The 27489-nt window shown below is 38.0% G+C and overlaps 1 protein-coding gene across 1 annotated transcript; it reads right to left on the bottom strand.

Moving 5' to 3' along the window:
- Window positions 1–13044: 13044 nt before the first annotated feature.
- LOC142628010 (uncharacterized) lies at window positions 13045–25655 on the bottom strand. The gene is made up of 7 exons (XM_075801937.1): window positions 24881–25655; window positions 21590–21676; window positions 21422–21466; window positions 21247–21342; window positions 21049–21150; window positions 13595–13749; window positions 13045–13513 (listed from the first exon to the last, which is right to left on the bottom strand). The coding sequence occupies exons 1-7, from the start codon at window positions 25448–25450 to the stop codon at window positions 13432–13434; spliced, it is 1137 nt and encodes a 378-aa protein (XP_075658052.1). The 5' UTR covers window positions 25451–25655; the 3' UTR covers window positions 13045–13431.
- Between the last annotated feature and the right edge of the window lie 1834 nt (window positions 25656–27489).

Below are 27489 nucleotides of genomic sequence, written 5' to 3'. Positions count from 1 at the left end.
AATGGAGTCCAACACACCTCAAGATTCTGTAGCATTAGCCCTACAAATCCAAACACTTACAGCCAACATGGAAGAGCTTACGAGACAGAACCAACAGATGAGGTTGCAGCTTCAGCAAGAAGATAATCATTCTAGGACCAACCAAAACAACGATGGAGACAGCCAAAGAAGAAACAACCACCGACGTCCAACTACTCCTGAGGGAGAGAACTCAAACCTCCTTAAGGAAATGAGAAAGGAAATGGATGAGCTGAGAAGTGCAATAAGGGAAAAAACAGATCGGAGCTTAGACAAGATAGTCAAAAGGATAAACTCGCCATTTACAACAGCGGTCCTAGAATTCCCAATGCCTTCAAAGTTTCGTCTCCCACAGCTAGAGTCATTCGACGGTCTAAAAGACCCTCTGGACCACTTCAACACCTTCAAGACAACTCTAAGTCTTCAACAGCCCCCTGACGAGATACTATGTCGTTCTTTCCCACCACTCTCAAAGGAGCAGCACGGGACTGGTTCACCAAGCTACCTATATCGTCCATTGACAACTTTGAGCAGTTAGGCAACTCCTTTTTATGCCATTTCGTCAATCGACAATGCCATAAAAGACCAGCGGACCACCTGCTCACCATCAGGCAAGGGGAGAAAGAGACCCTAAGGTCATATGTGAAGCGTTTCACGAGGGAAACCTTAGAGGTAGACGAAGCAAATGACAAAGTGCAACTAACGACCTTCAAAGCCGGATTAAAGTCCAGAGAGTTCGTGGTCACACTCGCAAAAAGCCCTCCTCAGACAATGGCGGAAATGCTCTTGAAAGTGCAGAAGTATATGAACGTCATAAATGCCCTAGCAGCAATCAATGATGAAGAGAAGCCCCAAGAGAGGGAAGGAAAGGGAGAAGACTGATGGGGACGAAAAAGAGAAAAGAGAGATCGTCAGGGCAATGACGGGAACAAGTGAAGAGATGATAAAACCCCTTGGATGGTAAAATTTACCCTTTTAGTTATGCCCGTTGACAAAATTTTAATGCAGATTAAGGACGAGCATTACATAGAAGATTGCTGAGACCTGAAGGAGCAAATAGAGGAGCTCATTCGGAAAGGGAAGCTGCAAAAGTTTGTAAAGAAGGGGAACTCCAGCAGATCCAAAGGTGAAAACAAGGATAAGGACGAAGATGTTCCGAGGGACGAGGATCACATGTTCAACCATCCACAAAGCGTGATAGAAGAGGACCATCCACAGGCGGGTCATTCAAATCCCTCAAAAAATCACAATAAAGGAAAGTAAACAGCATCCACAGGATACCACCCCTGAAGCAAAGGAGGACAGACAGGGACTTCCTATTTTCAAAGGAAGATGCCAGAGGGGTAAAGCATCTACATGACGACCCCCTAGTTATAATGCTTATGATAGAGGGGTTCAACACCAGGAGAATCCTCATAGACAACGATAGCTCTGTAGACAGTATCTACCTCTCTGCTTTACAACTGCTAAAGGAAGATCCTGAAAGATTGCGGCCTTTTGAGTCCTTCCTCATCAGCTTCAGTGGAGATAGGGTGTATCCCAAAGGCATAATGACACTAATTGTCACAAATGGGATCTTACCCTCAACAATTGACTCATCAGCTCGACTTCCTAATGGTAGACTGTCCTTCCTTGTACAACATGATAATTGGAAGGCCTACACTCAACCACTAAAAGGCAACCATGTCCACCTATTGCCTAAAGGTAAAGTTCCAAACAGAGAATGGCATGGACGAAGTCAAAGGAGACCAAGTACTGGCTAGGGAATGCTACCGGTGGTATTAGCCGCAACAAAAACAAAAAAAAAAAAAAAAAAAAAAAAAAAAAAAACCGTGAATGATTAAGAAGAAAGAGGAAGAAAGGGTGGATGCCCTAGAAACCGTGGAGCTGATAGACAAAGAACCAACGAAGACTACAAGGATAAAGACAACTCTAAGCAAAGAGATGAAGAAGAAACTAGTCCAATTCCTTAAGGGCAATTTGGACGTTTTCCCATAGAGTCACGAGGATATGCCAGGCATAGCTACTGACGTTATCCAACACCAACTGAATGTAGATCCTGAGAAGAAGCCCATCCAACAAAGGTGACGAGTCTTTACTCCTGAACGAAACCAGGCAATCATGGACGAGGTCAATAAATTGTTGGTAGTAGGCTTCATTCGCGAAGTCTATTATCTAGACTGGCTAGCCAACGTTGTCCTGGTCAAGAAAGTGAATGGGAAATGAAGGGTGTACATAGACTTCACAAACCTAAACAAGGCTTACCAGAAAGACAGTTTCCCCCTGCCAAGGATAGATCAACTGGCGGATTCCACAGCAAGACCTAAGCTCTTTACGTTCATGGACACGTTCTCTAGATACAACCAAATCAAGATGTCAGAAGATGACCAGGAGAAGACTGCCTTCATCACAAGGCAAGGGCTCTACTGCTACAAAGTAATGCCCTTTGGACTAAAAATGCAGGAGCAACCTACCAAAGGTTAGTGAATAGAATGTTCAATAAGTAGATCAGGAGAAACATGGAGGTGTATGTAGATGACATGCTCGTCAAGAGCAATGAAGAATCTGCACACATGGACCACCTGGAAGAGACATTCACTACTCTCAAGCAATATCAGATGAAGCTAAACCCCAGTAAGTGCACCTTCAGGGTAGCTTTTGGGAAGTTTCTAGGATTCATGGTGTCCTAGAGGGGGCTAGAAGCAAACCTAGAAAAGGTGCGAGCCATATTAAAGATGGCATCACCCAAGATGGTGAAAGAAGTCCAAAACAAGAAGGATAGCAGCACTCAACAGGTTTGTCTCTAAAGCAACAGACAAATGTCTGCCTTTCTTCAAAACTCTGAAGCAGGCCTACACCTAGACAAAGGAGTACAAAAAGGCCTTCAAGGAGCTTAAACACTACTTGAGCAATCCACCTCTCCTGAGCTTGTCAAAAGAAGGAGAAGACAAATATTTATACTTAGCAGTATCGGCTACAGCCGTGAGTGCAACCTTGATTTGAGAAGAGAATGGAACACAACTCCCGGTCTAGTATGTCAATCAAGCATTCCAATGAGCTGAAGCAAAGTACCCAAGGATCGAGAAGATTTCATTCGCCTTGATTGTAGCTTCACAAAAGCTGCGCCCTTACTTCCAAGCGAATCCTATCCAGGTAATGACGGATCAACCAATAAAGAAGTCAATGAACAAACCCAAGGCTGCAGGGAAAATGGTTCAATAGGAAATCGAACTTAGCTAATTTGACATTGAGTACCACCTTAGAACAGCCATCAAAGCACAAGCACTGGCAAACTTTATCGCCGAGTTCACCATCCCTGATGAAAACGGGCACCGGACAAAGCGGAGAGATGGATGATCGAAGCTGATGGATCGTCAGCCCGAAAAAGGGGCAAAGTAGGGGTTATTATCACCAACCCAGAAAGAGATACGCTAACATATGGAGTTTAGCTTCAGTTTCCTACCACCAACAACAAAGCAAAGTACAAGGCAATACTGACGAGACTAAAGGTTGAAGAGGCGTTGGACACTAAAAACTTGCTCCTCTAGAGTGATTTTAAGTTGGCCGTGGGACAAATAAAGGAAGAGTATGAGGCAAAGGAGGAGAGGATGTAGAAATACTTAAGGCTGACGAGGCATCTATCCCGAGAATTTGATCAGGTAGAGTTCATACAGGTCCCTAGGTGCCAGAATATGGGGGCAGACGAGATAGCGAAGCAAGCGTCGTCAGAAGCAGGATTGACAAGCACAGACTTGAATATGGAAGACTAGAAGCGTCCTGGCATTGAAAAGATCCACACCTTTGCAATTCAGAGTGAAAGTAGTTGGATGATCCCAATTGTATCTTTCCTTTAAGATGGACGACTTCCATAGGACGTCGAGGAGGCCAAGAAAGTTAGGAAGAGAGCAACCAGGTTCGCTATCTTGAATGATGCCCTATACAAAAAAGGCTTCTCCATGCCTTACCTGAATCATCGATGAAAGCGAAGCTAAGTACATCCTAGAGGAGATCCACGAAACAATATGTGGAGAACATGCAGGCCCAAGATCCCTAGTAAGCAAGATCATTAGAACGAGTTACTTTTGGCCTACTATGCAGAAGGACACAAAAGAGTTCGTCAAGCGATGTGACAAGTGTCAGAGGTTTGGAAATGTTCGGCATATCCCAATGGAGAAATTGATGCTAATAACCTCCCTGTGGCCATTTGCCTAGTGGGGAATTGAAATCGTGGGCTCACTACCCCAAGGTAAGAGACAGGTAAAGTTCTTACTAGTCGCTATTGACTACTTTACAAAATGGGTGGAAGTAGAAGTACTACCAACTAGCACAAAGGCAAAGATCCAAAACTTCATATGGAAGAACATAGTCTATAGATTCGAGATACCACGAAAGATCATATCAGATAGCAGATGACAATTCGATTACCAAGACTTCAGAGACTTTTGCTCGGGATTGGGGATTAAGAACCCATTCTCATCTCTAGGACATCCACAAGCCAACAGATAGACAGAAGTGATGAACCAGACTTTGTTGAAGATTATCAAAGCTCAGTTGGAGGAAGCAAAAGGCGCATGGCCAGAAGAACTGTCTAATGTCCTGTGGGCATACTGAACTACGGCCAGAACCCCGATAGGAGAAACTCCCTTCAGGCTCACCTATGGCACCGAGACAATAATTCTAGTTGAAGTAGGAGTCACCAACATGAGTAGAGAAGTTTTTAGTGGAGATAGCAATGACGACCAGTTGAGAGTTAACCTGGATTGCCTGGACGAAGTGAGAGATGAAGCATCCCAGAAGATGACGAAATACCAGCAGAAGATGGCTGAATACTACAACAAGAGAGTGAAGCTCAGAAGACTCAACATAGGAGATCTCGTCCTACGCAAAGTCACGCCAACTACTAAGGATCCAACCCAAGGAAAGCTTGGTCCAACCTAGAAAGGACCTTACAAGATCAACCATTACTCAAGACAACTTAACTACCACCTGGAGACGATGGACAGGAGGAAACTGCCGTGGCCATGGAACATTGAGCATTTAAAAAATATCATCAATAAATGTAAAAGACGATTGTATCCATGTTTGAAATAAAGCAATAAAAGCACTATTCAGCCAATAATCTAGCTTATTGTACGCAAGTCTAGAACAACCAAAAAAAAAAAAGAGGAAAAACATATATATATATATATATGTGTGTGTGTGTGTGTGTGTACTAGACAGGTTCACGCAGCAGCTTCATCACCACCAGCAAGAGTGGGCTATAGAGCATTCCCTTCAGGAGTAGTAGCAACGGACTGAAAAGCCTCATCTGCCGCCATCTTCTTATCTACCTCCTCCAGGTCCAAGCTTTCTAGGTCCACACCAGTGGAGTGCTTAACAAGATACTGCCGAAAGAGCTCGAAGCCCTTATAGTACCAACTGAAGAGCACAGTGTTGTACTCATTAGTTTGTTGAAAGGCTTCAATGGACTTGGCAGCAATGGTGTTGACCCTCTCTTTTGTAGCCTGGAGTTGTTTGTCCTTCTCCAAGGTCAGCTGCCTCTTAGCCCTTAGGTAGTCAGCCAAAACCTTAACCTTTTCCTTGGCAATGTTGGCCTCATCCATAGTAGAAATGAGGTCTATCCTCAGCTTCGAGTTCTCCGCCTCCAGAACCTCCACCTTGAACCCCACTGATGTGGCCTTTGCCTCCTGGCTCAGGTACTCCGATGTAATGTGGATGGTTTCCCCCAACACCTGAAAAGAAGATCACACAAAACAATCAACTTTCAGATCCATGCAAAAAAAAAATAAAAAAGAGGAAAGAGTAAGTGATACAAGCACATCACCTGGACGAGTTTGTGGATGTGACAATCCACAATCTCGTTGGAAGGCACGCCAAAAAAGACCTTGAGCTCTTAAGTAGTGAAGGCATCCTACGCCCTTGTCAGTGCCAGGCCGACATCATCCCAGACACTCAACAAGCGTGAGTCTGCCTTCTCTTTTCCCTTATCCGCCAAGCGCTGCTTCTTCGAGCATGGGGTAATCTCCTCCACCAAGATGACCTAAGAAGCGGTCCTTACAGTTTCAAGGACGGAGGTAACAAGAGTGACGAGAGTCCCCTTCTCCACGACACGCACCACCCTCTTCCCAAGGTTGGAGAAAGGCTCGTTCTTCTTGGCACTCATCTCAGCGTACATCTCTTGATTGAATTTCGTTTTCATCTCTGTAATAAAGAAACACTTGTTAAAAAAAATAAAAAGAGAAAAAGCACAATCCAAGGCAATAACAAGTCAAAATACAAGCTTTTCTGTGCTCTGGAAACAGGAAAATGTTTTTGTCGAATTTGACTCAAAAAAGAGAAATTTGTACTTCGATTTCCCTTATCTTTCTGAAAAATACAAGCTTGAAATCTCTTATGAGAACATTTGGCAGATTCAGTACCATCAACCACGTGGTCAAGCTAAAAAGTTTCTTCTCATTCTGGTTAGATAGTTTAAACATTAATTATAAATTTTCACAATTTTCTACTCATGCACCATGCTTTTTTGTAGTTAGTTAACATTCTAACAAATTATTTTTCTTTGCATTGTTAGTTACTTGGAGCTCCTCGGATTTATGTGGAAGATCATACTCGCCATTGGGTCTGAGAAGTTGATTTCACTCCGTCGTGCTGCATTAGTCAATCTTCTACTCTATGTTTGGAGCTCCCACTGGAGGGTCAGCTTCCAAAATTTCGTGGAGATTTTGTCTCTTATTAGAAAAATGAGGATCCTTTTGTTCTGAAGCAAGGTATTGCTCTCTCTTGCAGTTCAAGACTAGTCCCTATTTTGTATCCGCCCAAAGGCTTTGACTTGCCTTATAAAATCTTGTTTAAGATAAACTCTTTAATTCAGCATGGTTATCTTCCTAGGCAAGAAATTGATGCCAATTTTTATCGGTTGGTCGATCCTAAGAGAATATCAATTTTTGAGTATATAGAATTATAGAAAGTGTCTTGGTTAATCAATGGTTAGTCATGGTTATCTTCCTGGGCAAGCAATTGATGAAAACTATTGCCAACAGTTTCATGGTGACTTTGTCACTTCGAATTGGCATATTTCTTGTACTGATCCTCCACCCAGCTTACAGGTTCATAGCAGTATTCTGTCACATTAGGCAATTTGTCCGAGACACTTTCTATAATTGTATATACTCAACAATTGATATTCTCTTAGGATCGACCAACCGATAAAAATTGGCATCAATTGCTTGGCCAGGAAGACAGCCATGCTGAATTAATGAGTTGATCTTGAACAAGATTTTATAAGGCAAGTCAAAAGCCTTCTGGAGGATTCACAATAGGAACTAGTCCTGAACTGCAAGAGAGAGTAGAACCTCGCTTCAAACAAAAGGGCCTTCATTTTTCTTATAAGAGACAAAATCTCCACGAAATTCTGGATGCTGACCCTCCAGTGGGAGCTCCAAACATAAAGCAAAAGATTGGCCAATGCAGCAAGATGGAGTGAAATCAACTTCTCGGACCGAATGACGAGTATGCTCTTCCACATAAATCCGAGGAGCTCCAAGTAACTAACAATGCAGAGAAAAAAAATTTGCTAGAATGTTAACTAACTACAAAAAAGCATGGTGCATGAGCAGAAAATTGTGAAAATTTATAATTAATGTTTAAAATATCTAACCAGAATGAGAAGAAACTTTTTAGCTTGACCACGTGGTTGATGGTGCTGAATCTGCCAAATGTTCTCATAAGAGATTTCAAGCTTGTATTTTTCAGAAAGATAAGGGAAATCGAAGTACAAATTTCTCTTTTTTGAGTCAAATTCGACAAAAACATTTTCTTGTTTCCAGAGCACAGAAAAACTTTCCCTTGAAGTCTAATATCCTAAGTGCAATGCTATGTTATGTATGGTATATTATCTAGAGCACAGAAACTGGTGTTGATTATTGAAGAAGACTATGAAAAAGCAAAGCAAAGCAAAGAGAGAAGTAGAGAAAATATGTTGCAGTGAAAGAAGTAAGGCTAATGATCAAACTATACATGGACAGAGTAGAGAGCGGTGAACTGTCGTGAGATATGAAGCTGAGTAGACATTATCTGAGGTAATTGACACATGGCGGCATATGATTTCTTTCCGTGGAACATTGTCAAAGGTTTTTTTTTTTTTTTACTTTTATTCTTTTTTTGTGAAACGTAGAGACCAAGGTTAGAGAAAATCTGAATCACAACGTTAATACATCAGATTCCTCAAAATTACTTTTATTCTTTTGTTGCAAACCCTTTTCTAATAACTTATTGTTTTCTTCTGTAATGTGGAAACTTTAAGAAGAAGGAGAACATTTTTTGATTCTTTGGCTTTGAGCTTTTTCAACATTGGCCAACGCTTCTTTATGTGCATAGGAGATTCTAAAAAACACGCTCTACTTCTTTCCTTTGTGTTTTAAAATATAAGGGATTATATAGAAATGAAGAAGGATCTAGACTATTTGATTACTGCAAGTATATTAAAATGAATACAATTCCTTGGCTTCGAAGTCATCATTCGTTACCATATATGTTTCTAAGTACATCCAAGTTATAATAGAGAAAATGAACCTTATATGTCACCGTTAAAAACATTAAAAAGTGTTAATTGTGTTATAAGAATTCTAGCAGTTTTCAATTAGAATTTAGAGTATAAAATTTAGAATCTAGTATTTAAGATTTTCTTACACATTAAGGTGCCCAAAAAAAAGGAAAACGTAAAAGAAATCTAAAAAAGTAAAAAATGCAAAAGAAAATAAATAAATAAGAGTAAAGTATTGTGGAGCTCATGTAAGATGAAGTTGGAGGGTAGGACCAACATGTGGACTCTTAGGGAACTGTCTTTTGACCCAGCTAATAAAACCACAGGTTGAGAAAATCAGCTTTTATTTCTTCCATATAAGTGTGAAGAGCCTACAAGCTAGATGGTGAGTGGAACCAATCACTATAGACACTCAATTTTGCACCTATAATTTAATTAAGAAAGATGACTAGAATGACCATTCATGTACCCAAAATTCATGATTACATTACATACATTAATTTGTTCATTTCATATCCTAAAAATGATCTTGAGATTCTAACAGTCATGACGGTATGCCTGGTTTCCAAATCAAACCGTCGGATTGAAAGATATCGCATGATTAAGTTTTCACGGTCAACATGCATTATGTCTAGGTAGAATCAACCATGCATGATTAATCTAAATTAATTCTAATTGGCTAGACAATTAAAATTAATTAAATAATTTTGTGATTGGTTGTTAGTTAGTGTCAAAAATAGACTTGCTTGCATGGAAATAAAGGGGATAATTGGATAACAATAAAATTGTGGATAATCCAGACTTTTAGAGTATTTATCTACAATATAATTGTTGCTGAAAAGACCTGAATTATCTAGAAAAAAGAGTTTAATTTTTAGAATATGGATTATAAACGCATCTAAGTGCAAGTCCCTGCTCAAAAAACCTTAAAAAAAAAGAGTCCAAAATGGACCAAAACTGAAACGAGGGACCAGAACCCAAAATCACCATTCGACAATTTTGGAGTGCCACTTGACACAAACTCGGGCCTCAGCCCGAGGGCATTTGGATTAGGTTAAAACACATAATTTTCAATTCTTTAGAGATAAAGACACGTCCCAGGTCGTATTCTAATCATCTAGCTAAATTTTTGAACACCCCAACCTTTATAAATAGAGGCTGGATCTCAGAATTCAGCACACTTTTTCACGCTCTCAGATTTCTCCTCTTTTTGACTCTCCTTTCTATTATTCCCCCTCTTACGTTAAAGACGTTCTGGAGGCTCTAGCCTTAAGAATTTCTTTTTTGTAAGCAAGGTATTTTAGGTTTCAAAGCTAATTGAACAAATTTCTTTGAATCCTAAAATATTCCCTTAATAAGAAGAGTACGTCTATGCAAGAGGTGGTTTTTTCTTTACCCTTTTTCTTCTGTTTCTTTTAATTTGGTGATGCATGAGTAAATATTCCTTTAGTTTTAATTTCTAAATGCTCATATCATGTGTTGTCAATATTTTGTTGAAATATGTTCTTGACGTCTTTATTGTCATGATCCATTTTTTTAGTTTCAAAAATCTGCTTATCATTACATCTTTTTCAAAAACCAAAAAAACAGATATGTATATTCCTTAGATGTAGATCTAAATTTTTTTCTAACATAAAAACTTATCTATATCTTCATTAGGTACAGATCTGAATTTATCTAATATAAAAAATTATTTGTATCTTCCTTAGATGCAAATCTGAATTTATCTAACATAAAAACTGATTTGTATCTTCATTAGGTATAGATCTGAATTTATCTAACATAAAAACAAATTTAAATCTTACTTAGATGCAAATCTGAATTTTTTTCAAAATCTAAAACTGATTTGTATCTTTTTTAGATGCAAATCTGAATTTTTCAAAATTTAAAACTGATTTATATCTTCCTTAGATGCACATTTGAATTTTTTATTTAAAAACTGATTTATATCTTCTTTAGATATAGATCTGATTTTTTTTTAATCATAGTAGATTTTGAAGAAAAAAAAAATTATGAGTAGTGATGTTATGTTTGTTTTGTTTGATGCAAGTAGCTTAAATTTATTTCATGAGTGTAGTCCTCTTCTAAAAAAGATTTTATTTATTTCACATAAAAAACAAATCTGATTTTTTAAAACTCTCTACAAATCTAGATTTTTTGTATAAAACAGATCTGATTTTTTTACATATAGACCAAAAACCAATTTTTTTTTACTTTGTTCCAAAACAGATCTGATGTTTTTTTAGCCAAAAAACCTTTTTTTACTTTCTTAACCAAAAAGATCTAATTTTTCTTCACAAAAACTATTTTTTTTACATATACATAAACAGATCTTCTTCTATTTTTTACATTCAAATCAAAATCAATTTTTTTATTCACAAAAACAGATCTAGAATTTTTTTAAACAAAGAAGAGGTTGCATTCATAAATAGTATGTGACTTAGTTTAGTTAAGTGTTCCATGTATGCAACATATCATTCATGTCATGCATAAAGGGGTACATTGGTCATGAGAGTCTAGAAGACCAGACTCTGTCTAGGTAAAATGGGTGCCTAAAACCTTCTCATTCCATAACCTAACCTCCGAATTTAGTGTCTTTGGATAGGTAGACCTAGGCTTTATCTTTTTTTTTTTTTTTGGTAGTTTGTAACAAGGACCCAAAGCCATGTAATACTCAATTTATCAAGTTTGTATTTTTTATTCAATCAATGAGAATGGAACAATTCAGTCATGTAAAGCTATATTTATTTTTATTTTTTTCTTATTTTTTAGTATAAAAAATAATTGGCAATTTCACACCACTTACCCAAAAAGAGAGGCGTCTTGAAAAAGCACTCAAAAATCTCTTTTCTTGAGGGCACCTTTGCAGTCTCTCACAATCACCACATCCATACAAATTTTTGTTTTCTACTTCTACTATTAGATTGTCCAAAAGAAGTCCAAACCAAACACACACTCCATATATATGGGTTGGATTCAAGTTACACATGGTGTAACTCTAAGTAATCTTACACCACTCAATAACTTGTTATTAAAATCATATTTTGAAAATCTCACTATTGGAGTACATGTTCTATATGTTTTTAAATGCATACCAATTTTTATACCAATCAGATGTTTACTATTCGATCTATAAACGCATATTTTATGCAATATTGTAAACTACAAAACTTAAATTTAAACAATTGATTGATGACATGACTATTGATCTTTGATTACTTTGCAAACATGAAGAATATACAAAGATAATGTAATCCAATGATTGATCTATCAAAATTCGCATCTAATTAAAAAATATTGAGTGGTGCAACTTGAACTCAACCCCCCCCCCCCACACACACACACACACACACACACACACACACATATATATATATATGTATATCCAGTACTTCTTTTATATGTAAAAGTTATATATATAAAGTGAGAGATTTGAATTCTAAATGTTTTATTTGAAAATATATTTAAGAAGAAGAAGAAGAAGAAGAAGGCAACTGAGTCATAACATCAACCCAAGCAGTTTGAAACTTAAGTATATGTTATAACGTTGCACTTATTCTAAGCATAACGTGGCCTTTTTGTAAAACTTTATAAGTAGGAGCCCTCGTTATATAACTTGGCTGCTTGTACTTTATTACACATAGATTGAAATAAAAGTTTTTACAATTTTATGCAAAACAATATTAATAATAGCTTTTCCCCTTCTCTCCAAATTATAATTTGATTTCTGTTCTTATTTTTGGGTGAATTTCTCTAATGTATTTTTTATTTTATTTTTTCAACAGAGGAAGGGTATTTAGATACACCTTACTAATTGCTTATTCGTTGAAAGTATGATACAAAATTAGGGGAAAAGTATTTCTTGTGTAGAACTCATCAAAATAAGCTCAAAAAACTTTGAAAACATACTCTGCTTTTCCAGCTTGCCAAACACGCACCTAATCTAATCCAAACATCCTCCCAGCAATACAGCTTGAGAACCTAGATGCTCAAGAATGTATAAATTGTAACGTTTGGTTTAATTAGAAAGTAGAAATCTGATAAAATTCTTAATAATTTGAAATCCACATTGTTCGGTTGATTCTTATGAATCTTCTAAGACAATTTTTTTTTTAAATCCTTAAATTTATAAATACAATAATTATCAGTGTACTTTTCACCACACTATCACTTTTATGTGACTTTCTACAAATAAACAATAAGAAGATTAATATGAACTGTAAATTAACTTAAACTCCTAAAATAATCAGGATATCATGCATTGTCAAACAAAATTATTTATTTTCTTAAAAGACAAACAATTAGGACTGAAAGTCCCTCGTCTAGCAATTAGGACTACTCATTCTTGAATAACCATTTCAAATCTCTACCTTCACTAGTTTTTCTGTCCTTTTATTTCTTGATCATTCTTATATCCTGACATGCAACATGGAGGCATGTAAACCCTGAGCGATACAAATATTTGGGTAACTAGAGTTGAATAGTTCATAGAAAATGGAAGAATATAATTCAGAGAAATGGAGAACAAGAATTGATAGATTGTTGGAGATTGGCACTTGTCACCTACTTATCTGAAGCAGCAGTAAAAGCTTCTAGATGGCTTCAGTTCTGAGCTACATGTTATTATAACAAAATCTTCCGGTGAAGGATTTACCGCAAATACTACAAGCTGTAATTATTCAGTGACGTACCGAAGCTGAGGCTTAGTAGTTCACACTAAGCCTCTAAAACTGCTCAATTTTTAAAAGACTCAATACAAGGGCAACAGCCGCATATGATGATTACATGATAGTAAATAACTTAAAAGCGCCGTATCTCACCATACTGATAAATCCATAAAACCAAATCATATTTCCAAAACCAATTATCGACTATAGCAACATCTCAGCAATCTGAACAGCATTAAGTGCAGCTCCCTTGCGTATTTGATCACCACAGACAAAGATGTCCAACCTGCATGGAAGTTTTCTGTTAGTTTTAAGTTTTGTCAAAGTGGAAAAGTAACGATTAAAGAAGAAAAAAAAATAGTCTCACCCATTGTTGCCCTCCTGGGACACGTCACGGCGGATCCTACCAACCGCAACATCATCTTTGTTTGACACCTCCAATGGAGTAGGGAAGTGATTGGATACCCGATCATCGATAACCACAACACCTGGAGCATTCTTTAGAATATCCCTGGCCGTGTCCTAGACAACAAGGAAAGAAAATGAACTAAGGGTTGAACCTCCAATTAGGAGATGCTTTTAATTGCTCAATCCGCCTTTACAAATTTTGGATGGAATTAGAAACAAAATGAGACCTTGTATAATGGTAATTGCCTTGACATTTTGTGCCAAAGATGATTTTCAACCTAGGAAAAATAGAAGAAAAATAAAAAGAGGAAAGCCCCACTATTGTTCAGCCATCACAGGACAGCAGCATCAATGCAGAGGTGTTCTGGTGTGGACACTAGAGCAGTGATGCAGGAAATTTTTGTGGGGGTTTTGGTTTTGAAAGTTGGGTTTCTTGTTTTGAAAGGGTAGGACTCTAGGATTCAAAGTGGGGAAGGATTGTGGGACTCAGGAACGGTTGGGGTTTTATGGTGGTATTCTTGATAGGCTTGGGAGCAGTGGCAGATTAAGCGGCTGCAGCGGCAGCTTTTGTAGCAGCACAACTCTCCTGGGGCATCAACGGTTGAAAGGAGCTTTGCATGGTTTTGTAAGATACGTTTTTGGTTTTTTTTTTTTTTTTTTAGTGTGGTCTAGGTGTGGGGGCTTTGATTTTTGGTTGACTATTTTGAAGTGGGTGGAGTGCATCAGCACTCTAATCAGAAATTTTCTTTATTCAAAATGCACTGCCTCAAACGTTTAAGGAGCTCCAAAGATTACAATCAGTCAATTAATACATTATATATTCCTCAATTGCAATAAAAGCACATATAAAAAACAAAATTCAACTGGCAAAATGAGAAAAATTCCGAAACAATAAAGTCTACAATAAAGGGGCAATAAATGACATCCCCATATGGAAACTATGAAAACATATATACTAGCATTCATGCTCTGGTGTCCATCCCAACTTTTACATTATAAACACAATTTCTTCCCACACAACATATATACAACAATATTCTAATATAATAACCAACCCCCCCCCCCAAAAAAAAAAAATCCTACAAAGCTTGGAAAGTGAAACAGTGAATTAAATATGAAAAATCAAAGATGCAAACATTCAGAGGGATGTGTTTTATTTCTTCTGAAAGAGAAGCAAAGAGAACAAAATATTAGATCTTGTGAATGAAAGACCAATCAAAGGGAAACAAATGTTAATAACCTGTATATATTATTTCTTTGATGTTTATAACACAAGTGCTGTGTAAGAAAATAGTGAGTTCATAAATCCTCAAGTCTCCATCTATCCATATATAGGAAAGGACATCTATGATGTGTCATTTTTTGTCCCAATGTTTTGCTCTTGCAAGAACTACAACAACCAAGCCTTAGTCCCAAAATCTAAGGGCCGGCAACTGATTCTCAACAAACTAGTCAAGGTCAACCACATGTATTGTCATTCTATTCATACTCTATTACATACTTCACTGACATGTCATTTTTTACTACTATTAATTTTGTTCCCTCAACTTGAATTAACTTTTTTTTTTATAAGTAAGATGTTTATTGATATCAAAAAATGAAACACCCTAGTACACAGGGAGTGTACAAGGGTTAAACAATCAAGAACAAAAATTACAAGAATCTAAGAAATCAAGAAAAGATAAAGATGATTGGTTCTGCAAAGCAGTCAACCAATCTCTAAGGGTTCTAAAGAAAAATAGCTTCAAGTCTGAAATTGATCTCTCCTTATCTTCAAAGCACCTGCTATTTCTCTCTCTCCAAAGACACCACAATAAGCAATGTGGAACAGTCATCCATATATGCCCATTTCGATGACAACCAATTTGCCTTGCCAACATGCTAATAGATCCACTACAGATTGCGGCATCACCCAGCTAACTCCAAACAATCCAAACACCATTGCCCACGTATCCATTGCAACCGGACAATGGAGAAAAAGATGATCAACCGATTCACCATTGCACTTGCACATGTAACACCAATCCAATATCCAAATCTTCCTTTTTCGTAAATTGTCAATCGTTAAGCACTTCCCCAAAGCAGCAGTCCAAACAAAGAAAGCAACACGAGAAGGAATTTTCTGTTTTCAAATACTCTTCCAAGGAAAGCAACAATCATTGGAGCCCACTAAGAGACTGTAATAATCCTTAACCATAAAACCCTTCTTTCTATCAAGTTTCCAGCACATCTTATCCCCACCAAATCCTTTCACCGAAGCACCATAAATGGTATCCATAAAACCAGCCAATGCCTCTGATTCCCGAGCATGCACACCCCTAAAGAAACTTACATCCCAAAAGAGAACTCCATTATCAAGCTTCATAAGCTCAGGCACACTAGCCTCCTTGTCTCTGCAAAATCTATACAATTCCGAATAACTGACTGCAAGGGAAGTCTCACCACACCAATGGTCTTGCCGGAATTTCACTCTTGACCCATCCCCAACATCATATAGAATGTGGCGAGAAAAAGAAGGCCATCCCTGACGAATATTTTTCCACAAACCCACACCATATGGACCCTTAACAGGCCTAGTACACCAACCACCCCCTTCACAGCCATATTTTACCTCTATCACTTGCCTCCAAAAGGCAGTCCTCTCCATCCCAAATCTCCATAGCCACTTTCCAAGCAAAGCTTCATTAAAAAGCCTTATCTTCCTTATCCCAAGGCCCCCTGAAGCAATAGGACTGCATACAGTAGCTCATTTAACTAAATGGAATTTTGGTTCATCTCCAATGCCACCCCATAAGAAATTTCTCTGTAGTTTCTCAATTCGGTTAGCCACAGCAAAAGGAATAGGGAATAGAGATAGGAAATAAGTAGGTAAATTAGATAGAGTGCTTTTAATTAAAGTGACTCTACCTCCCTTTGATAAGTACAGACGTTTCCATCCTGCTAATCTCCGTTCTATCTTTTCCAGAATTGGGTTCCAGATTGTCTTATCCTTGCATTTAGCTCCTAAAGGAAGACCCAAATACTTCATTGGAAGAGTACCTTGTTTACAGCCAAGAACAGTCAACAATAAGTCCAAATTATGCACCATACCAACAGGAACCAATTCTGACTTGCCCAAATTTATCTTTAGGCCAGAAACCACCTCGAACCAAATGAGGATCATACGGAGAAACAGAATCTGGTCCAAATCAGCACCACAAAAGATCAAAGTATCATCCGCAAAGAGAAGGTGAGACACCACCAATGATCTTCCCTCTACACAACCCACACTAAAGCCTGACATGTGACCATCATGGGCAGCCTTTTCCAACATCCTCCCAAGAGCTTCCATAACCAATACAAATAACAAAGGGGATAATGGGTCTCCTTGTCGTAACCTCCTGAAACTCTTAAAAAACCCACAAGGAGAGCCATTTATCAGAATAGAGAGACGAACTGTAGATATACAAAAGAAAATCCACTGACGCCATTTAGCAGAGAAACCACCCTTTTCTAACAGCTGCATAAGAAATCTCCAGTTTACATGATCAAAGGCCTTCTCAACGTCTAATTTGCAAAGTAGTCCTGGCAAATCAGATTTCAATCTACTGTCAAGGCTCTCATTAGCAATAAGTACAGGGTCAAGAATCTGCCTGTTTCTCACAAAAGCATTTTGTGATGCTGAAATTATATCTTCCATGACTGTGCGGAGCCTATTGGCTAAGACCTTAGCAATGATTTTATAAACCCCCCCAACAAGACTAAAGGGGCGAAAATCCTTAACTTCAATTGCTGCATTTTTTTTAGGGATGAGAGTGATGAATGTTGCATTCAAACTCTTCTCAAACTGACCTTTAACATAAAAATGATTAAAAACAGCCATAAGATCAGGTTTGAGAATTCCCCAACAAGCTTGGAAGAAAGCCATAGGAAACCCATCTGGACCAAGCGATTTGTCACCATTAAAATTCTTTATGACCTCAAAAATTTCTGCCTCATCAAAGGGTCTATCTAACCAATCTGCATTATCACCGGATATCCTTGGAAATATCAATACTTCTGGAAATGGTCTATCAACTTGCTCCTCAGAGTATAGTTTCTTATAGAATTGAGTAATACAATTAGCAATCATGCCTTGAATTAACTTACTATGGATGAGTTGTGGTGGAAACCTACTTCTCATGGGATTTTTGATGTTAGATCTTACTATAAAGATTTACAATCCCCTTCCCAATTGTCTTTTCCTTGGAAGACTATGTGAAGCCCCAAAGTGCCTTCAAAGATTAATTTCTTTGTATGGAAGGCAGTGTTGGGTAGAATTTTGACTAATGACAATTTGAGGAAGCATCAGCTTATTGTTATTTATTGGTATTGTATGTGTAAAAGAGCAGGGGAGACTATAAATCATCTACTCTTGCATTGTCTGATAGTGAGAGAGTTGTGTAGTATGGTGTTTACACTTTTTGGGTATCTTGGGTTATGCCTAAGTATCTAGTAGAACTTCTAGCTAGCTTGGCCAGGCAAGTTCAAAATGCATAGAAATGGGGTGATTTGGATCACAGTCCCTCACTGTTTGATGTGGAGGGAGAGGAATGCCCGGATTTTTGAAGGAACCGAAAGAGTGACTCAAGAGTTGAAGATGTCTCTCTTCCAGTCTTTGCTTGGGTGGATAAATGCATCGGTTGTTTCCTTTTTTACTTCGTTGACTGATCTGCTAAATAGATGTAGTTTTATACTTTTTTGTTCTATTTGTTCTCCCAATTACCTTATTACATGTCCTGTGTGCTTTGGCTTTTAGTTATGTCCTGTCCTTTTTCTATCAATGAAGCTTATTTACTTATCAAAACTTGAATCAACTTACTCTTTCTCATGGGTTCACTAATCGCACTCCTTTGCACATGACCAAACCATTACAAGTGAGTCTCCCTAATATTTTCATCCATAGAGATCACCCCTATCTTTAAAGGACTTTTCTAATTTCGAATCTTATTTTGCAAGAATTTTAACACTCTACTTTGTTTCTACTAACTGCATAATATGAATTTCAAGGACTAAAGACACTAGAAATTGCATAATAGACCATGGTTTTGAAAACCAGCCTGGATCAGCCAATTAGACCAATTCAACTATGAACTGGGACCTATGCCAATCCAATCCACATTCAAAAATGAGAAAAACTGGTAGTTCATCTGCTTAAACCAGTTCCAAATCCCAAATTTAAATGTTAGACTGATAATAGTTGAGAGACCCAAATGATAGTGTCTCCATGCTAAGAGGTCATAAAAGGTCCCACCCCCCCCCCCCCCCAAAAAAAAAAAGGGGGGCTGCAGTTTAAAGTAAAAAAGGTTGTTCAAAGTTTAACATCTTGTAGATAATAAAATGCTTAAAAGTCCCCTATAAATGGGAAAACAATCCATGAAGGCAACAACTATAGCATTAGATAGTAGATACTATCCTCTAACCTCAAAACCTCTAATCCTAGCTGGCTTCCAACAAACCCGATCAGGACCCAAACCCCATACTGACGAAGAATAGACCATATCCATAAAAATATCAAATGATTCTTGTTCCCAATCTTGAGGGGGACGACGGAATTTAACATCCCAATGTATCCTCCCACCAGACCAACACATAACCTCCACAACTGAAGAATCCTTTGTCCTACAAAGACAATAAAGTTCCGAAAAAGCCTCTTGTATAGTACAATCTCCACACCACACATGCTTCCAAAACTTCACTCTAGAACCATCCCCCACATCATACAGAAGAAGTTTAGAAAAATTCAGCCAACCACTACTAATATATCTCCACAAGCTAGCACCATAAGCACTAGTCACCTTTTTCGTGCACCACCCACCCCAATCATTCCCATATTTCACCTCAATAACCCTCCTCCAAAGAGCATCGGTCTCCATGCCATACCTCCATAACCATTCCCCTAACAAGACAGAATTGACACTCCTCAACTGCCTAATACCTAACCCTCCAAGCTGCAGCAGCTTACAAACCTTTGCCCAATTGACTAAATGAAGTTTAGAATCACCACTAATACCACACCACAGAAAATCTCGTTGTAATTTCTCCATACGATTAGCCACCTTCCCAGGTAAAGGCAGAAGGGAAAGAAAGTAAGTAGGTAAAGAGAAAAGAGTACTTTTAATAAGAGTTACCTTACCCCGCTTAAATAAATACAACATCTTCCAACCTGCTAAACTCCTCTCCATTTTCTCCAAAATGGGATTCCATATTGACAACTCCTTAAATTTAGCACCTAACGGTAGACCCCGATATTTCAAAGGAAGAGAGGGTTGCCTACAACCCAACATCCCCACCAGAACATCCATATTGTGCACCACACCAATAGGAACCAACTCAGATTTCCCCAAGTTAATCCTTAAGCCTGAGACCTCCTCAAATCTAGCCAAAATAGCCCTCAAACTAGCTATTTGCATGGGATTAGCATCACAAAAAATAATCACAAAAAATAAGGGTGTCATCAGCGAATAACAGGTAAGACACCATCACCGAGTTACCAGCCGTATTACCTACAGAGAAGCCTGAGAACTGTCTAGAAGCACCCGCCACATCCCACATCTCCTCTTCTGCCCCGCTAGTTCTTGATTGGTGCTATATGTGTAAGAATTGTGGGGTGTCGATGGATCATCTTCTTCATTGCCCCATAGCTTGTGAGTTGTGGTCGTTGGTGCTCTGTTTGTTTGGTATCCATTGGGTTATGTCTCTCAAGGTTATTGGGTTGTTTGAGTCTTGGCAGGGTATGTTTGGTCGTCATCGTAACATAGATTTGTGGAGACTTGTGCCTCATTGCTTGGTATGGTGTATTTGGCGTGAAAGAAATGCTAGAAGCTTTGAGGGCTATGAGCGCTCTATGTTAGAGATTAAATCTTTTTTTCTACACACTCTCCTCATTTGGAGTGTGGTCTTTTGTCATTTTTCTTGTTCTTCCCTTCCTGTTTTGCTTGATCGTTGTAACCTTGGTCCTTGATTTGTGCCCCCTTAGTACATTCCCAATGTACTCGGGTTGGCTGTTTTTCTTAGCTTAATATAATTTTTCGTTACTTATCAAAAAAAAATATCAATTGTTTACCTTTCCTAAAAAAAACAAGAAAAAAAAAAGAATTCCAATTAAAAAGCAAAAGAAGATATTAAAGAGAGAGAAAAAGTACATATAGACACCAAACAAGCAAAACAGATTAATTCTTTAACCAAATGCTCAAATCAAATCAAAGGCAAAAATGCAGTATTACTAATACAAGCATGTCTAACATCAGAATTTCAACCATATGATTAATCAGTATTTCGAAGGTTACACAAACATATAAAACGATGCTCCCATCAACAGATACCACTATAGAGCAAAATCAACTAGAATATTTCCCAGAAGCAATTTCATTGTTTAGAGTATGACATTATTACCTCATCAAGCGAGTTCTCAAATTGAAGATTTATACTTTCAGCATGTGCACGCATGACAGGCACCCGTATACATGTAGCAGTCACTTTAACATTCATGTCATTCTGAAGAAAAAAATAGATGAATAATCATTTTGTGTTAGACCAACAGACTTGTTCTCCCATCCACCAAAGGTATTTCAATAAAGTTTCAATACTTACCCATATTTTCCTTGTCTCTTTCACTAATTTCATTTCCTCTTCATTGTACCCATTTTCCAGAACAGGTGCATTGTGCGAGAACAAATTAAAAGCATACTGCAAGGAGAGATGGTTTTAAGAGATGGTTCTTTGAAACATGGAATCTAACATGATATCCACTAACAAATAGACAGACCTGTTGCTTGAAGATTTGACAAGTTGGCGGTTTACCGTCCAAGACCTTATAAACAAAAGTGAAAACAACACTCAGTTTAAAATAAAGTACAAAAGGATGGATGTATCATCTATTGAATGGATATAACAAACTGCAAAAAGAAAATCAGATTGGATAATCAGACGAAACCTCACGAGTTTGAAGCTCAAGCTCTTCCATTGCAGCAGCGCCAGCACCACTAGCAGCCTGGTACGTACTAACAACCATGCGTAGTACCTGCAACATTCACAACCAACATAGCAGTGCTTCAGAGAAAAAAGTAATGGGAAGGTTCAGGAACACCCCCAAACATGTAACTTGCTAGATGAAATCAATCAAGGTCTCAAAATGGTGAAGGGATCAAAGGAACACAAACCCAAAAATGAAGAGGCATATACATAAAACTTCACGAATAACCGAATTACCTAAATTCCCAATAAGACACCAAAATTCAAACAATGAATCCCCACCTTTTATTAAATCTATAATCTATATAAAATGAAAACATTTGACTATAAGGACTCTATATAAAACCTCTCATACTTACACCATCCATTAGAATTTTGTCACTTCATTTTTTCAAATGGTAGAATAGATACAAATACAATCATAATAAATGCCTATGAATAGATGAGTGTGTGGATAGTCGTGGGAAGAGTAGGGTTCCTGGAGTCATTTGTAAGCTCGATATGGAGAAAGCCTACGACCATGTGAATTGGGAGGCTTTGTTGTATTTGCTGAATAGGATGGGTTTTGGAGCGAAGTGGTGTAAGTGGATACGTTCTTGTATATCCACTGTTCAGTTCTCTGTTTTGGTTAATGGGTCCCCAGCTGACTTCTTTGGTAGTTCTAGGGGTTTAAGACAAGGAGATCCGCTATCTCCTATGTTGTTTTTGATCTTGATGGAGGTGCTTAGTAGGATGTTAAGGAGAATGGAGGGAGCTGGCTTGATTCGTGGTTTTAATCTTGGGGGCAGGAGGAATGGTGGGGAACGTGTTTCACATCTCTTATTTGCAGATGATACTATCCTCTTTTGTGATGCGGATGTGGAGCAAATTCTTCACATTCGGTTGTTGCTCCTTAGTTTTCAGGCGGTAACGGGTTTGAAGGTCAATGTGCATAAGAGCGAAATGGTTCCTATAGGGGAGGTTGGGGATGTGCATGCTCTGGCTGATATCTTGGGCTGTAGAGTTGGTTCTTTACCTATGTTGTATCTTGGCATGCCGCTGGGGGCTCCTCACAATTCCCCTTTAATTTGGAATACAATTTTGGAAAATACTAAGCGGAAATTATCTGGGTGGAAGAAGTTGTATTTGTCTAAGGGGGTTCGTTTGATGCTTCTCAAGATTACGCTTTCTAGTCTTCCGACCTACTTTATTTCTTTATTCACTATTCCTAATCATGTGGCTAATAAAATTGAAAAGTTGCAAAGGGATTTCCTTTGGGGAGAAGAGTAAAATTCATTTGGTTGGTTGGGACAAAGTTTGTGCGCCTATAGCCAATGGTGGCTTAGGGATTAGGAAACTCACTACCTTTAATAAGGCTTTGTTGGGAAAATGGTTGTGGCGGTTTGGAAAGGAAGAGGGTCGGCTATGGAGGCGGGTTGTAGCTTCAAAATATGGGGAAGATTGGGGGGATGGACCTCAAAACTTGGTAGGGAGCTCACGGGTGTGGTTTGTGGAGAAGTATCCGCATGGGTTGGGAGGACTTCGGCAAAAATTGTCATTTTGTGGTTGGATTGGGGAACGGGGTGAGGTTTTGGCGGGATGGGTGGCATGGGGATCAACCTTTTCACTGGCTTTTCCAAGGTTGTTTGGCATCGCCATTGTGAAGGAGGCTTACGGTGAAGCTTCTTTGCAAAGGCAGGGGGCGGAGGATAGAAGAGTTTGGAATGTTCGGTTTAGTAGATTTTTTAATGATTGGGAGATGGATGAAGGGCTGCGATTTCTTCGTATGTTGGGTGCTATAACCCCTCCTATGGATGTTGGAGATCGAATGAGATGGAAATTGAAGTCTAATGGAGCTTTTGACATCCGATCGTACTACAACAAATTGAGAAATTCTCCTTCTACTATCTTTCCTTGGAAAGCTATTTGGAGAGTAAAGGCCCCAAGGCGAGTTTCTTTTTTTGTTTGGTGTGTAGCTTGGAATAAGATTCTAACGGGAGACAATGCGAGATTGAGGAGATTGGATTTTGTGGATTGGTGCATTATGTGCCGTCATAGTGGAGAGACGGTAGATCACCTTCTCCTTCATTGTGAAATGGCCTACCGGTTATGGAGCTTTGTTTTCCTAACTTTTGGCTTGGCCTGGGTTATGCCTAGATCGATTCCTGAAATGCTCTTTGGTTGGTGGAATTGGTTGGGGAAGCATTCTTCTCAGATCTGGAATTTAGTCCCGCTTTGCATCCTTTGGTGTATTTGGAAGGAGCGTAACCGGAGGACTTTTGAGGATTTGGATAGCTCTAGGGAACAGTTGCTTGTTTTTTTTAGTGGGACTCTCTTTGATTGGTCGCGCGCGTGGGGACTCACGTCTAGTGACTCCCTTCCTTCTTTTCTTTGCTCCCTTTTCCTTTTCTAATTTTCTTGTTGTCTTTGTTTCTCTTTGTTTTCTTTTTCTTGTAGCTCCTCGGTTGCTCTGTGTTTTTTTCAGGCATAGAGTAACCCTTCGTATATATATCATTCTTACTTATCAAAAAAAAAAAAATAGCTACCATAATTATCAAATTTTATATATTAGAAAAATAATAAAAGAGAGAATATCATATTTTGTTGAACTTTTTCATGCATTTCGCACGAGTTACCAACTAGTTATAATTGCGAGTCTTAATTTTTTTGCTAAAGACAGAAATTTGATAAACGGGTACAACTAAATTATAAAATTTAAATAAAAAAAAAACACCTTGGTTTGAATTCAAAAGTTGCATACAAAGCTGAAAATCTAAAAACCCACGAGAGAAAATAAAGAGAGAAAGTGAATTGGATTCAAAGATTGTTGAACTGGTAATATTTTAATATCAAAGCCAGTAACATAATTAAGCAAATTAACAATGCGTGTGCTGATTTATGCTAACAAAAGAAACTTGATAAATCATTACAACAAAACTTAATAATAACAAAAATGGGTTGGATTCAAATATTGCATACAAAGCATCAAAAAGACAAAACAAATAAAACTCGAGTGAGACAACAGAGAGAAAAAGTTGATTGGATTCAAAAATTGTTGAACTAGTTACGTTTTCACAACATCAAAACCAGTCACATAACCAATCAAATTGACAAAGCGTGTGTTGACTTAATAAATCATTACAACAAAACCCAATAAAAGAAAAACATGGGTTCGATTCAAAAATTGCAAACAAAGCACCTAAACGGCCAAAAAAAAAAACCAACCCAAATGAGACAATAGAGAAAGAAAATCTGGGTCTCGCTCACAACACACCTTAGCTCGACGATGAAGAGGCGTGGCAGCCATCAAGCAAATGATGGTAGAGCAATTCGGGTTAGCAATGAGAGCGCCCTTTCCCGTCCCAACTTTGATCCCCTTCATAGCATCAGGATTCACCTCAGGAATCACCAATGGCACATTCTCATCCATCCGAAAAGCCGAGCTATTGTCAACCACAATAGTCCCTTTGTTCACAGCAACGGGTCCGAACTGTTTGCTGATGGAACCTCCGGCACTGAAGAGGGCTATATCAACGCCATCGAAGCTTTCTTCGGTGAGCTCTTCGACGGTGTAGTCGTGGCCTTGGAAGGTGTATTGCTTACCGGCAGAGCGTTTAGAGGCGAGCATTTTGATGGAGCGATAAGGGAAGTCACGATCAGAGAGAACAGAGAGGAACTCTTGGCCTACAGCGCCTGTGACACCTACTACGGCTATGGAGGGTGCTGTTTCTTGAAGGGACATGCGGACGGAGGTGGGGGTAATGATGGGTTTGGTTTTGGAGTTGGATTTGAAGAGTTGGAGATGATTGGAGGAGAGGAATGAGTTTTGGGTTATGGTCGCCATTTTTGATTGTATGAGTGAGAGGTAGAAATGTATAGGGAGAAATGGTTTGGGTTTTGGAGAGTTTTGTTTTTGTTTTTGATTTTGAGAGAGTTTGAGCAAATGAGATAATGAGAGGGAAGAAAAAGGAGAGGCGGCTGCGTTTGGTGGTAGACAGGAAAGGGGAGTGTGGTTTCGAAGATTTACAACTAGAAAGAAGGGTTTTAGAACTGTACTCCGACTGACTTTTATACCGTGTGCTGTTTGTTTTGTCTTGTCTTGTTTTTTTTTTTTTTTTTTTTTTTTTTCAGAAGTTTATATATATCATGATGAATACCAACCCCTTGGATTACCACGGGAGAAAATAATAAAATAACAATTATTTTTAAACAATATAATTATTAGTTACTGTTTACAAATTATGTTTACTATTTTCTCAATTAAGTCTCTTAAAACTTCAATTTTATATATATATATATACCACACATATTTTGCAAGTACAATAAGACTCTTTTTTATTTTATTTTTTTATTTCAAGTTTAGTTAAATAATGATTAAAAGTGAGATTAAGATAGTTCCTTAATTTTTAGAATTTTGATAAAAGTGATTAAAAGTGAGATTAAGATACTTCCTTAATTTTTAGAATTTTGATAAAAGTTTGAAAGTCTAAAACTTAAAAACTCTTTTAAAAATAGTAAATTACTCTTTTAATCATATTGTGTTTTTAAATTTAAAATTATTAAACTAAAAGATAGAGATATCTTAGAGAGTTAAGAATTTGTATGGGGTCTTTTAGTACGCAAAATGTTCAAAACCAAAATTTGACCTTTGAATAATACCAATAGAGTCCCAAAGTAGTGCTCCAGCTTCTGGCTCTTATATAGAGAGTGGGCTTCACATATGGGTCCCCTCATAGGGCCTACCTCCTATGTGAGAGCTTTGGGATTATGTAAGTATTTTTCTTGAACTTTAGATGTTTCTTTTATTTTTACTTTTAAATTTTGATAATTGCAACTGCAAGGAAGGATTTAAATCTTGAATGTCTATTTTCGAAATACTAAGAGGTGTTGCTACGGGGCTCTTAGCCTTGGATGTCTCCTCTAAAAACACCAAGAGGACAAGCCAATCAGTAGGTACTACAAGGCTCTTGGCCACTTAAATTTGATATTCTATAAGGGCAAAGTTTGAGTCAAGTGTGACACTGCATTGGATTGGATCCATCAATATGATGATATGACCAAAACGAGTTCAATGTACTTGAACAATGTTGTTAATTCTATTTTTATTTGTTCTGATTTGCTTATTGAAATGGATTTTTTCAGCATTCATCAATTCTAGTGTATTATTATGAGATCACTACTAATATATATATGAGCACAATTACATATTTAATTCTCATCTATATTTATATTAATCTATAAGTTGAAGCGTAGCAATGTAGCATTTAATGTTACTACGCTCACGTTGAATCACATCAGTAGCCATGTCATTACCATCAATTTTCCTGAATTTCTCCTACAATTTTAAAATACTTTTCCTAAATGTTAAAATACTATAAAAAGAAAATAATTGCTAGCCCTGTCTCCACCATAAAGCCCAATCTTTGTTGCTTTAATTCCACCATAAAGCCCAAACCCAACCCCAAGCCTGTGTTTCATGGCCTTTCTGTCTCCCAACCTTTTGGTTTACTATGTTTCACAGTTTCAAAAAACAACCCTTCAACGCTCCTATTTTTCAATGACAACCCTTCAACTTGCTAATGCCAGTGGGGGTGTCAATTCGGGTTAGTATGTCGGGTTCGCGTTGTGTTGAGGTAGAGGTATTCGACTAAATGGCTCAATCCTAACCCAACCCATTTAATAATCGTGTCATAATCCTTCAACCCCAACCCAACCTGTTAATAAGGCGAGTTGACCTAACTCAACCCATTTGACACGCTTAATAAACGAGTCGTGTTAGGTTGACACAAATATGACACAACTCATTTCAACTGGCATAATATTTAATATAACATCCATCTAAAAATAATTTTTTTTACATTCCAAAAGCAGTGCATACACTTC

The sequence above is a fragment of the Castanea sativa genome, chromosome 3, assembly GCF_040712315.1.
Source record: "Castanea sativa cultivar Marrone di Chiusa Pesio chromosome 3, ASM4071231v1".
NCBI lineage: Eukaryota > Viridiplantae > Streptophyta > Magnoliopsida > Fagales > Fagaceae > Castanea > Castanea sativa.
This window is presented reverse-complemented; position numbering and strand designations above follow the sequence as displayed.